This window comes from Carettochelys insculpta, chromosome 1, assembly GCF_033958435.1.
Source record: "Carettochelys insculpta isolate YL-2023 chromosome 1, ASM3395843v1, whole genome shotgun sequence".
Classification (NCBI taxonomy): domain Eukaryota; kingdom Metazoa; phylum Chordata; order Testudines; family Carettochelyidae; genus Carettochelys; species Carettochelys insculpta.
The window spans coordinates 271,641,655-271,655,699 of record NC_134137.1 but is presented as its reverse complement, the minus strand read 5'-3'; the positions used below and the strand labels follow the sequence as shown (position 1 = coordinate 271,655,699).

Sequence of the window (14,045 nt, the reverse complement as noted above, 5' to 3'; positions counted from 1 at the left end):
CTAAGATTTCTCCGCATTGTGCTGGGGACAGAACTGACCTGCTAAATAGCCGCAAGTTCAGAGACATACAAAGGCAGCATTAAAGCCAGCTTTGTTGCCTTTCATTTTCAGGATCTGCACCAAGCACATCTTGGCCAAACCAGGGAATCAGCACCCTCAGATGTAGTTTCACCCTATTTTTTTTAAATAGCTGAGTTATAACCCCCCAACCCCTCCAGACAGTAACCAAAGGGGGATTGTAACTGGAACACTGAGAACAGTGTTTGCTATAGATCCATTTTAACAGGCCATTGTGGTATTCATTAAGCTGTTAATAATGGATAGTGGCACAAAGCAATTTATCAAGGTTCCATTGTAATTAAAATCACTGAATATTTGGGCAATCACAAAACATCCAGCCCTCTGTGCAGCTGAAATTTAATATTTCCATAGGAGTTCTGACTCTCTGTCCCTGTAGACCAGAAAAGAATGGGTTGTAATTGAGATGTTTTTTATTTGAGATTACTTTATTGAAATGTATGTGTTTCAGTTAACATTAAAACCGGGATGCTCAGCTTCTCTCCTTGTCCTTTTAGTCTACAATGGAGGGTTTGGCTTTCTAATTCCTCAAAGCAGAGCTGTATGATTATTGCTAAAGGGATTGCTGAAGAAGGAGTACTATGAAGAAAGCAGCTACAGACACAGATTTCACAGAATTTGGTTTCATAGATAGCATCAACAAGAACTTGATAGGAGCTTTTCCACTGACTTCAGTGGAGACAGGATTTCACTCATAAGAGTTTAAGGCTAGAAAGGACCATTATGGTCATTCTATCCACTGGGTCCTCACAGGGGAGCCAACATCCACTCCAGACACTTGCACAAGGTATTGGAGGGGAGAGGAGTGCAGGGGCAGGGCCGAGGGTGAAAGGAATGGGGCCAAGGGCAGTCATCCCTCAGTGCCACCCCGATCATGGCGCCTTCTCCCACGCCCCACAAGTGCTACCTGTAGTGTAGCACCTCAGCCTTCCCAGGCAGCCCTAAGGGCTGTGCAAACTCCTGCAGCAGGGCTCTGGTAGCAATGTAAAGGGCTCAGGGAGCCATAGTAGCAGTAAAGGTTGAAGCCCCAAGCCCCTTTAAATCATCAGGCCCTGGGGCAATGCCCATTTTGCTCTTCCCCCCATGATTGGAGGGGAGGCTGGATCCCACATTTTCTACTACAGTGACCCACCAACTGCATTTTCTCTGAAGCCCACACCTATTACTCCCTCTCCCCTCCTCTTCTGAGCCTCCCAGCCCCCTTTCACCACCCCTGCCCCATCTCAGGCATTCAGACCCTGTTCCCCACACCCCTCTCCTCAGCCCAATAGCTCCACCCCCTTCCCTCTTCAGCCTTCCCTAAGCCCCTTACTCTCACTCTTCCACCCATAGCCCTTCCTGCAGCCCCAGCTGTTCACCCCATCCTCACCACCAGCCCGTGATCATTAACAGGCTGCTGTGGGGGACATTGACTAAGGCCACTTCTTCTGTGCTTCTGCAGCTGCCTGGATCCTGGTCCTCCACGTTGTTGTCTGTCCAGGGGAAGCAAGAGTGTCAGGATGGGTGGCAGGGAAGAGTGCCTCCAGGGCACATGTGATCCACTACTGGGTCTGGACTCCTTGATCTGTTCTGACCTTCTAAAGAAAACAGGCTGAAGAACGTCATCCAGTCAGTCCTTCACCAAGGCTAATAATTTCTGTTTGAGTCTTTTACAAGATCCCATCTCAACTGAAAGGCTTTGAAGTGATGAAGACTCTAGCACATGCCTTGCTAAAGTATTCCTAATGTGAATTACCCCCATGGTAAAGTCAGAACAAATTTTGCTTTGCTTCCATTCCCATGCACAGGGAGCCCTCTCCCTGTCTGGGATACGTGCGCATCTAGTAGCCAGAGTCCAGCTGCATGTAGTCCTTCAGTGCAAGCATCAGGGGAACTGTTGAATTGCTAATTATTGCTAAACATTTCTGTGAGAACTTAGGTAAATGGAGTCAAAAGGAATTTTCACAACAAAATTTTAAAAGCTGATTTTGTTTCAAAGTGTTCAAAAATGGACAGATTATTAATTTTTTCCACCTTTTTTTGCAATTTCCACCCCTCCCCCTACAAATTTTGGAAGTTTTTTTGAACTGAAAACATTATTAAAATAATTATCAGAAAAACGTTTTGCCTGGCTTTTTGGTACACGTAACAGTTTGATAACCATTTCTATAAACTGAAATAAAAATGATGAAAAAGCAGCTAAGCTTTTTGACAACATCAGCAACTGTGGGATGAGAAAAAGGCAATTTTATTGGCCAAAGAATGCAAAAAAAAAGTTTTTGTTTGCAAAATTTCCAATGGTTCAGGATCGAACTTAACCCACAGTCTTCTGTACTGACTGGGAGAGTGGAGCTGATACTAAGGTGGCAAAATGTGCACAAAACCTACAAATAAAGGTGTGTAAGCCCTTCTCCAGAGAGCTTCTCCCCGCATTGCTGAAAGCCTCTCCTTGCCCCTCTAACACAGAAGCAGTCAGAAGCCTTCACTGACAAATTGCTCAGTACAAAATAATCGCAAAAGCAGGTAGGGACAAAATCAGGAAGACCAAGGCATACATTGAGTTACCTCTAGCAAAGGATGTAAAGGCAATAAGAAAAGGCTCTGTAAATACACTCGGAGAAGTGTTCCCTATAAGCTGTGAGCTTGTGCAGCCATTCAGGAGATAGTCAAGTTATGTCCAGTCGATCAGCAGAGTGCCCACAACGAAGTTTCACGTTTCTATTGGTGGTGCTCATTCGCTCATACCTCTGTGCACATAAAAAATTTATTCCGTACATGGATGGAAAAGATTAGAGGAAACATTGATTAAGAGTAAGAGAAATGTAGGTCCTTTATTTAGATGGAAATGAGAGCTAATAATGGATATCAAGAAGGCTGAGCTGTTTAATAGCCAGTTTGCTTCAATCTTGTCTAAAAAATTAATTGTGACCAGACTTTTAACATAATTAATAGTAACATCAAGGGGGAAGGAACAGAAGTCAAAATAGGGGAAAATCAGATTAAATAATATATAGATACATTTTGGGTTAAGCTTAGAGGCAGAAGTAACAGAGGTGATGTTGTAGTTGGTGTCTGCTATAGACCACCAGATCAGGAAGATGAGGTAGATGAAGGTTTCTTCTGACAGCTAAGAGAAGCTTCCAAATCACAGACCCTGGGTCCCATGGGAGACTTTAACTATCCGTACATTTGTTGGGAGACCAATGCAGCAGCACACAGACAATTCAGGAAGTTTTTGGAGAATGTTGGGAATAACTGCCTGGTACAAGTGCTGAAGGAACCAACCAGAGGCCATGTGCAACTTGACCTGCTGCTCACAAATGGGGAAGAACAATTAGAAGAAACAGAAGTGGGTGGAAACCTGGGCTGCAGTGACCATGAGATTGTAGATTTCAGGATCTGGACAAAAGGAAGAAGGGTAAGCAGTAACATACAGATCCTCAATTTCAAAAGAGCAGACTTCAACACCCTGAGAGACTAATGAGCAGGATCCCTTGGAAAATGAAGATGAAGGGGAAAAAAGAGTTCAAGAGAACTGGCAGTATTTTAAAGAAGTCTTACTGAAGGCACAGGTACAAACCATCCCACCACATAGTAAGAAATGCAAACATGGTGGGCAACCAGCTTGGCTTAACAGGGAAATCCTTAGTCAGCTTAAACACAAAAAGGATGCATACAAGAAATAGAAACATGGACAGTTGACTAAGGAGGAGTATAAACATATGGCTGGAGAATGCCGGGGAGTAATTAGGAAAGCAAAAGCACAATTGGAACTGCAGCTGGCAAGGGATGTGAAAAGTAACAAGAAGGGTTTCTACAGGCATGTTAACAATAAACGGGCTATCAGAGAAAGTGTGGAGCCATTACTGGATGAGAGAAGTAACCTAGTGACAGATGAAGTAAGAAAAGCTGAAGTACTCAATGTTTTTTTTTGCCTCAGTCTTCACGGACAAAGTCAACTCCCATACTACCATACTAGACCATGCAGTATAGGAAGGTGGAGGGCAGCCATCTATGGGGAAGAAATAAGTTCTGAGCTATCTAGAAAAACTAGATGTACACAAATTCATGGGTCTGCATTTAATGTACCCAAGGGTACTGAGGGAATTGGCAGATGTCATTACCAAACCTTTAGCCATTATCTTTGAAGACTCTTGGAGACTGGGAGAGATTCCGCATGACTGGAAAAAGGCAAACTTAGTGCCCATCTTTGAAAAAGGAAAGAAGGACAATCCAGGCAGCTATAGACCAGTCAGCCTTACCTCAATCCCTGGAAAAATAATGGAGGGGATCCTCAAGGAATCCATTTTGGACCATTTGGAAGAGGGGAAAGTGATCAAAAGTAGCCAACATGGATTCACCAAGGGCAAGTCCTGCCTGGCCAATCTAATTAGCTTCTATGACGAGGTACCAGGCTCTGTGGACATGGGGAAGTCAGTGGATGTGATATACCTTGACTTCAGCAAAGCTTTTGATACAGTCTCCCACAACATTCTTGCCCATAAGTTAAGGAAATATGGATTGGATCCGTGGACTATAAGATGGATAGAAAGCTGGCTTGATGGTCGGGCCCAACGGGTAGTGATCAATGGCTCAATACCTGAATGGTGGTCGGTTTCAAGCGGAGTGCCACAAGGCTCAGTTCTGGGGCCGGTGTTGTTCAACATCTTTATTAATGACCTCAATGAGGGACTGGCTTGCACCCTCAGGAAGTCTGCAGATGACACAAAGTTAGGAGGAGAGGTAGACACATTGGAAGGTAGAGAGAGAATCCAGAGTGACCTGGATAAATTGGAGCATTGAGCCAAAAGAAATCTGATGCAGTTCAACAAGGAGAACTGTAGAGTCCTGCACCTGGGGCAGAAGAATCCCAAGCACTTTTATAGGCTGGGGACTGACTGGCTAAGCAGCAGTACAGCAGAAAGGGACCCAGGGATTATGGTAGATGAAAGGCTGACTATGAGTAAACAGTGTGCCCTTGTAGCCAAGAAGACTAACAGCATATTAGGGTGCACTAGGAGGAGCAATGCGAGCAAATCTAGAGAAGTGTTTTTTCCCCTCTATTCAGCACTGGTAAGGCCACATCTGGAATACTGTGTCCAGTTTTGTGCCCCCCCAGTATAAAAAGGACATGGATGTGCTGGAGCAGGTTCAGCAGAGGGCAACAAAAATGATCAAGGCGCTGGAGCACAAGACCTATGAGGAGAGGCTGAGGGATTTGGGCTTGTTTAGTTTACAGAAGAGAAGACTGAGGGGTGATTTAATAGCAGACTTCAACTTCCTGAAGGGGAGCTCTAAAAAGGATGGAAAGAAACTGTTCTCAGTGGTGTCTGATAGCAGAACAAGTAGTAATGGTCTGAAGTTAGAGGGAGAAGTGTAGGTTGGATATTAGGAAAAACTACTTCACCAGGAGGGTGGTGAAGCATTGGAATGCGTTGCCTACAGAGGTGGTGGATTCTCCATCCCTAGAGGTTTTTAAATCCCGGCTTCACAAGGTCCTGGCTGGGATGACTTAATTGGGGTTGATCCTGCTTGAAGCAGGGGGCTGGACTAGATGACCTCCTGAGATCTCTTCCAGCCCTATGATCCCATGATTACATGTATTCAAATTGTCAGGGCCTGATAAAATTCATCCCAGGGTATTTAAGAAACTAGATGAAGCAACCTCAGAACCTTTGTTAGTTATCTCCAAGAACTTAGGGAGGACCCAGAGGACTGGATAAGGACAAACATAGCATCTATCTTTAGAAACATGAACAAAGAGGATGCGGTGAATTATAGACCAGCATCCCTAACTTTAATATCTAGAAAGATACTCAAGCAAATTATTAAACTATCAATTTGTAAGCACCTGGAAGGCAACAAGATAATATATAATAGTCAATAAGGATTTGTCAAGAACAAATCACACCAAACCAATCTAATTTTCTTTTTAGATGGGGTTCCTGGGTCTAGCACTTTGAGGGAAGCAGTATTTGTGATGTATCTGAGTTTTAGTAAGGCTTTTGACACAATCACACATGACATTGTCATATGCATACTAGGTAAATGGGGTCTAGATGAAACTTCTGTGAGTCAGATGAACAACTACAGGTTGAACTTCTCTAGTCCAGCATTCTTGGAACCTGACAAGTGCTGAATGAGAGAATTTGCCAGATCACGGGCGGTCAACATTGTCTAGCACATTCCCAACACTTCCACTGCTTACTGGGCTCATAGAAGACATTTGGGGTAAATTACAGCTAAATAACACTATAAAACACTGACAGCCAGGACTGGTGGCTGTAAACAAGCTTTAGGAGACCACGGGAAACTGGGCCACACCCATGATAAGTGGTCATCTGGCTAAGTAAAATCATGGCATATTACGGATGCTGTCGGACGAGAGTTCCAGATTAGAGCGGTTCAATGTGTAGGTGGAAGATCACACTATAAGAGATCTTAGCAATAATTCACTGTCAGACTGGGAGGATGTAGATAAGGGATCCATACTTGTCCAGATCTATTTAATACTTGCATTATTGATTTGAATAATGAAGGGAAAGAAAACTTAGAACACATGCAGATGACACCAAGTTGGGAAAGATTGAAAACACTTGGAAAGATGGAATAAGAATTCAAATCCACCTTGACAAATTGGAGAACTGGTCTGAAATCAACAAGATAAAATTGTATAAAGACAAGTGCAAAGTATGACACTTAGGAAGGAAAAGTCAAATGCACAAATAAAAAAATGGAGAAAAACTGTTTAGGCAACATTGCTTTTGGAAAGGGATACTGGGGAGGGATGGGGGAGGAGCTCCAATATGTCACAAACTGAATGAGTCGTTCATGTGATGAAGTTGTGGAAAGGCCTGTTATTCTGCCATGTATTAACAGGAGTGCTATATATACGACCAGGGAGGTGATTGTCCTGTTCTACACAGCACCAGCGAAACCTCAGCTGGAACACTACATTCAGTTCTGGGCTCTGTACTTCAGGAAAGATGTGAGGAAGCCCACAGGACAGTCACAAAACTGATAAAAGCTTTTGAAAACCTGACTGCTGAGAAAACCCGACCATGTTTAGTCTTGAGAAAAGAAGGCTGAGGGGGGCAGTTATAAAGAGGGTGTTGCTCAATTGCTTTCCATGTCCACGGAAGGCAGGGCAAGCAGCAATAGGCTTACTCTGCAGCAATGGGGATTTAGGTTAGATAGCAGGAAACATTTCTAACTATAAGGTAGTTAAGCTCTGGAAAGCTACGCTGCACCCTAAACTCAAAATAACATATGCAATTTGCACTACACAGATTGCATATTCTATTTTGAGTTAATTTTGAAATAGGCAATTGTGGCATTTGGTGCTGTGTAGACAGCACCAAATGTCAAAATTCTGCACTATTTCAAGGCGTTCCTTACTCCTCCGGCAGCAAGGTATAGAGGGATGCCAAAACAGCGTGTCCATTATTTCAAACAATATTACAAAATAGTGGGCACTTCTCTTAGGTGCTGAGTAGCTATTTCAGGATACCTCGGTATCTCAAAACAGCTCTGCAGTGTAGTCATAGCTGAATAGTCAGCAAAGGGAGGTTGTGGAATCTTTATTCTTGGAGGGTTTTAAGAACAGATTAGACAAACTCCTGCTCAGGATGCGCTAGGTTTACTTGGTCTTGCCTCAGCCCAGGGTGATGGACTAGATCAGTGTTTCTCAACAACCAACCTGTGGCATAGTACAAAAAAGACTGCAAAACACAGGCCTAGATGACCTCTGGAAGTCCCTTCCAGCTGTACATTTCTATTACTCTGATACCTCCTGCCAGTGTTGCTGCTAAGGCATCTTTCTGAACCAATCCCTAATGTGCAACAAACTGATAAAACTACAATATGGTCTTCTCTTTTCATAAAGGCTGAACACAAGATGTCCTTTGATGTATCCACACTGAATTCCATTGTAACTTGGTCTTTTGGGAGAGCCCTTAAAAACTGAGCTTCCATGCACTCTGCTTGGACATTTACAATCTCATGGTACTTTTCATAAGACAGGGGTCTGCTCTGGGGAGAGCAGGGGTGTGTGTGTGTGAGAGAGAGAGTACATAGATATAGATATATGGGCACTCCAAAACTAAGGCTCCTGAAATCAATTTGGAAAATATGGCATCTTGGCTTTGTTTTTGTCCTTTGGCAAGTACACAATGGCCCTGCTCATTCAAATACACACATGCTAATTTAAAGTATATAAGCAACCATATAGCGGACAATGCGGGGAGGGAGGCAAGGGGGCAGCTGACTTAGTTGAAGCTCTAATGAGATAAAGTGGGATTTTGACAATATTTTCTCTCTGGGATTTCAGGGGCTTGTGAGGTTTAGCTGTTCTCTCCAAAATCCCCAGCAAATATGGAAATTGATGGAAGTTTTCAAAACAAAACCATGGGGATTCATTAGGAGGTAGAAAAGCATGGAGCCTATGCTAAAAAGTAAGCGCTACTGGCTTGATTCTGAGAGATGTTGACTACCCGTACCTCCCATTAATATTGAATGACATCTTTTGCACCATATGATGCAGCCTATGTAGATTCATTATATTTTGCTCATGTATTCTGGAACGAATTGCCAAGGGAGGTGGTAGAATCTCCATCACTGGAGATATTTAAGAAGAGGTTAGATAGATGGTTTTCAGGGATGGTCTAGAAAGTGCTTGGTCCTGCCATGAGGGCAGGGGGCTGGACTCGATGGCCTCTCGAGGTCCCTTCCAGTCCTACTCTTCTGTGATTCTATGAGGGTAGCTCTGAGGTTCCCAAACATCTTTATCATTGTCAAGAGAAGAGATCGATTTGCTCTTTAGGTAGTGGGTGGAGATGTAGGTTTAATTTCCAGACCTGGCACACCCCTGCTATTTAACTTTTCTATGTCCGAGCTCTCCAGCTGAAAACTAGGGATAATTATATTTCCCTACACCACAGGCATGTTGCAAGGATAATTCATCAATGAGGGTGGCATATTCAAATACTCTGATATGGGGACTATGTAAATAGATAGAACTGCTATAATCCTATATGTTGAAAAACATAAGAGTCGGACAATAATTCATCAATAAATGTGGATTATGTACTATTTCCTTGTAACAAGTTTGCCTTGATGGGCATCATCGCCCCCTTTAACATAAATAAGATCATAGGTGTCTAATCTTTCCATGTGCTATTTCCTAAGAAAAATATTTACTTTTAAACATCTGCACTGCATTTTACACAGTTCAAACACAGGTATGGCTCCTGGAATGTACACAGAATTTAGCAAATTTTTAACCAAGTTTTCTTAGTAACCATATAGTTTTCCCCTGACAGGGATAGGATCAGACTTTTTGTGGTAGGATTTCCTCTGCTCAACTAATTTCAAGCAGTTCTTGAAGCAACTAGTTCATTAGGTCATAAAAGAGAAAACGCTCAGGGGACCTGGTGTGGGAGGGCAAGAAGAGAAGAGTGTGCATGGTAATTAGGTTTTCAGATGGCCCCTCTTCCCCAGTGAACCCCCCTCCACCCCACCACCATACACACACACACACTCACACATACACACACTGACCTTACCCCTAGTGACTCATTCAGTGGAGCATTATCTCTGGGAATCAGTGTTCCAGAGATTTTTACAGAAGAATATTAAAAGATACCTGTTTTCTTAGAGTGCGTTATTATCTCTTGCAGGCCCAGTGAAAGCAATCTACCACTCTGCAAGCTTTAAAACCTTTAGTGTCAATTTTTCTGAAAATTCAGTTGTCACTGCCACAGGTTTCACCTGGTCTCTCTGTGCTGCTCTGAGGTTGAGGGAGGAAAGCTTCTGGGTCTCTTGGGAATCCTTCCTGCTTGAAGGAATGATATGGGTGGCACAGACACAGCATAGCCAACTTCTAGGCCTTCCCCATCCAGCCTCTGGCATAAGGTGGGTGTTGCATTTGGAGAAGTGGGGGAAGCAGAATGGATGTGGCTGCAGTGCCATCATACCCTGGCAATTCCTGGATGAGGAGTCGTTTCTGGCAGGTTAGAGCTAGCACAGTGCAGACGCAGGGCTCTTCTGAATTCTAGGAGCAGCCACACCATCTCCACAATTGGCAGACAACAATGGCTTCCCTGTGTCTCCTCACCTTGGAAACCGTCACCCCCCTTCTATATCTAGAACATGTAAAGCATAATTAGAGGTTGTACAGGCCTCAACTATTCTTTGACACTGCTCCACTCTGGCCTACCGTTATTGATCATGCATTCTCCATACCTATAAGTCCTTGGCCCCTTAGCCAGACTGAGACTCAACCACCTAAAAAGGGTGCTCATAAACAAATTCAGGTGATGATTTGGTCACCTGTTTATTAGGAAATAGGTTGAGACCTCTAAGACCCATCAGATGGTAGTGTCATTTGGTCACTATCTGCCAGGCATGTATTTGACAAGTATGAATTACTAATCTTATATTACACTATGTTGTTTGAATAGTAGGAAACACTCAGAGAAATTAAAAGAGTTGCACGTTTTAGAGAAGAGCAAAAAATATTAAAAATCTAGAAAATATGACCTATGGGGGTGACTGAAAGAACTGGGTTTGTTTATTTTGGAAAAGAGGAGACTGAGAGGGGACTGATAACAACTTTCAGGTACCTAAAAGGCTGTTACAAGGAGGAGGGAGCAAAAATATTCTCCTTAAATTCCAATGATAGGACATGAAACAATGGGCTTAAATTGCAGCAAGGAAGGTTTAGGCTGGACACTACAAAAAATCTACTGTCAGGGTGGTTAAGCACTGTAATAAATTGCTAAGAGCTGGTTAGACTCTCCATCACTGGAGATATTTAAGAGTAGGATAGATAAACATGTATCAGAGATGATGTAGATGGTGGCTGGTCCTGAAGTGAGGGCAGGGACTGGACTTGTTGACCTCTCGAGGTCCCTTCCAGTTCTAGTGTTCTGTGTTTCTATGATTTTATAAATTCACTTGTTCAGGTAGGTTTAAGTTTGGTTGCAGCTTCTATGAAAATCCCATTTTCACTTTAAGGCAGTCTTTACTACAAATGCTGATCATACGTAACACTTCTCCGGGAGGCACAAGTAGTTAATATTTATAGGAGATAAGCATTGCTTTTACTACTAGGGAGTGTGACTGAAATCCTGGCCTCACTAAAGTCAATGGGAGCTTTCCCTTTAACTTGACAAGGACCTATATTTCATCTAGATTGTATTTTTAAAAGGGGACTCAATTCCAAGGACCATGAAAGACATATTTCAGACCTCTCAGCTTGACATCCTCTTAAACTAACAGTTTTCTCCTCTCTTGGTGTGTGAATTTCTATCAGGACGTCTTTTATACCTGTCCACCAATATCCATCTTGAATTTTAGAATTACAGTGCAGAGGTAAGGACTGGGATACATTTGTCAGAAGGCAAATTGTTATGTGGATAAGGATAAACAATATCAAAATCTTAAATGAAAAACCATTATGTGCTGAAATAACCCATCTGCCAAGTCTCTAGAAATATACACTTCTTGTTCTAAGTATGAAATTTCCGCCTGTGCAAAGGGCTAGTGCAGGGCAGATGCACCACTTGAATCCCTCTATAATTCTCATAAGGCTTTGGACTGGTCCTTCATCAGAAGGATGAATTTCTTATTATATGGATACAAAGAAGCAAATTTCTTATAATGATTTGGATCCTTTCATGATTTTAATATGTTGTAATTAAAATTCCCAAAACGTGACTCTAAAATGTTTCTGTACACAAGTCAATGAGTACGACCATCCAGGATTCAAATTATTTTACTGACCCCGAAAAAACAATATGTAATCAAAATGACATCTGCAGCGCTACCTTGATGGGTTAAGAAAAAGTGACATCCCAGCTCTCATATAAACAACAAGCATATTATTACATCTAAGCCTGGCTGTAAAATTACTATCTAGTCAGTGCGATTATCTTCAAGCATTGTTTCATTTACTGATACAGCAATGGTGATAACAGGCTGACTTTGCTCATCCCATTAATTTTTTATCCTTCCTTTTCTTTCCCATTTAGTCTTTGTGCATGTTAGTTGCTGGTGGGAGGAAGACATGCTCCTGCTGAGTCACTTTTCTGGGAGACTTAGTTGTATTACAAGGGTTTTTCAGCAAAAATTAAAGAGTTTTTTTTTAAATGGAGAAGAAGATGATAAAAATTAAAACAATACAACAAGAGGGCAGCACTGTAAACATCACCCACTAGGCAAATGCAGCATAGTTCGTTCTACAACATGGCTCATGGCAATTATCGTTAATATGGATGTAACACCAGAGGCAGTGAGACCACTGACAAGGGAGATTGACGTCTCTGATCTAGTCTTGGCCAAGAGCCAGCTGGCTTTTAGCTCGTATGGTAGTGCACATGGCTGTAGCCCCTAAGGTCGCAGGTTCATTCCCTCCTGCTGACAACCTGCAAATATCAGCCTGACACAGAACTGCTAAAAGACAGCAACAACAAAAAGACTACAGTGAAAATCTGGCCTCACTGATGATAATGGCAAAACTCCCATTGACTTCAACAGAGTCAGGATTTCACAACAAGTTGTTGCATTCAGTGTGCCAGCTACAGTCTTTGTAGGTCTCATTTCCACATTGACAGGAAGAGTAGCTGCATTCTTCTTAATTTTCTTCATCCTATTAGCATGAGGATTTTTGGTTTCTGGAGAGCTATAGGTGGTGCCTGTACCTGGCAAAATCTAGTGGCAACCTATTCACAAGTGCCAAGATTTTCAGAAGTGCCTAATGATTTCAGGTACCTCTGGTTTTGGATGACCACTCTAAGACACAGAAAAGACACTGGCGCACCAGACTCTACAGTCACTTTTCAAAGTCTTGACGAAGTTCCTGACCTATAAACATAGTTACCAACATTACTGAAATTTACCATGGGATGATTTTTCAAACTACACAAGAGTCTGGATGGAGCTAGATTAATACAGAGTCAGAGAGTCACTCAGACGGCAGTCTGTGCTAGGAGTGGTGACTCTAGACAGGTCAGCCACACCATGCCTGTAAGCAGCCTGAGCCAGCAGCCATGTGCCCACACCTCCAGACACCAGACATGGACACTTCATCATGGTAGGACATCCCTGGGGGCAGGGAAGAATGAAAACAAAGGATGCAGAGGGGAGAGGCATGCAGAGGAAGAGATGGGCAGGAGAGTTTTAGGTAAGGAGAAAGAAGAGGAATGGCCAGAGAAGACAATCAGGAAAAGAAGCGTGTCAGTTCTGATTTTATCCACATACACTTCCCCACCCTTCCATTTATCACAGAGATACCTTACCTCGTTTGCATCTTGTTGGTCTCTCAAGGCAATCATATTCTTAATAGCTTTGATAAAAAATCCATTCAGCTCATCACGACTCTTGTTGGGCAGAATCCGGAGCAGCGGGATCATTATAAACGGAAACGCAACTTTAAGAGATTATTGAAAAGAGAACGTTTAAGTTGGGTGTAGGAACACTTATCTCCCCTGCCTGGACTTTATTTGGGCTCCCACTGAGTGGGTGTTTTTAGTTTTATGCCACTTAATATCTGATTTTATCCCTGCACTATAGAGTGATATTGCGTAACCTCCAGCAGATTTTGACTAGGAATCTCCTGTTGGTCACATTCCCTCCAAAGTTTGCTCCAGTTTGTAGTTTTGTTCCACAGTACAAAAGTTCAATTCATAATGCCACAAGCATCAGGAGGAAAAAGGAGCATTTCTCTGCCACCAACTCTGGGTGGATAGTAACCTATTTCCAGCTCCCTGTCCAGCTGTCAGAAAATGGGTGCCTACTTCACTCATTTTACTCCACATGCATTTACACAAGAGACAAAGGCAGGAGGAAGATGCACTGAAGTTAAGCAGGGCCCAAGAGTGCACTACATCCCCTTATTATTTATAGTCAGTGATAAGAAACCTGAAGTTTTACACTTCAGTATAACTCTGCTGGGAGGTAAACCATGAACGACAAGGCTATCAAACAGC

The 14,045-nt window shown here is 42.8% G+C and overlaps 1 protein-coding gene across 1 annotated transcript in view; it reads right to left on the bottom strand.

The window, feature by feature from the left end:
- The window catches only part of TBXAS1 (thromboxane A synthase 1), a 353,481-nt gene that overhangs the window by 115,298 nt on the left and 224,138 nt on the right, over positions 1 to 14,045 (bottom strand). The window contains exon 8 of the mRNA XM_074983822.1: positions 13,356 to 13,486. Within this exon, the coding sequence (XP_074839923.1) occupies positions 13,356 to 13,486 (131 nt within the window). The remainder of the gene's footprint in view (positions 1 to 13,355; positions 13,487 to 14,045) is intronic.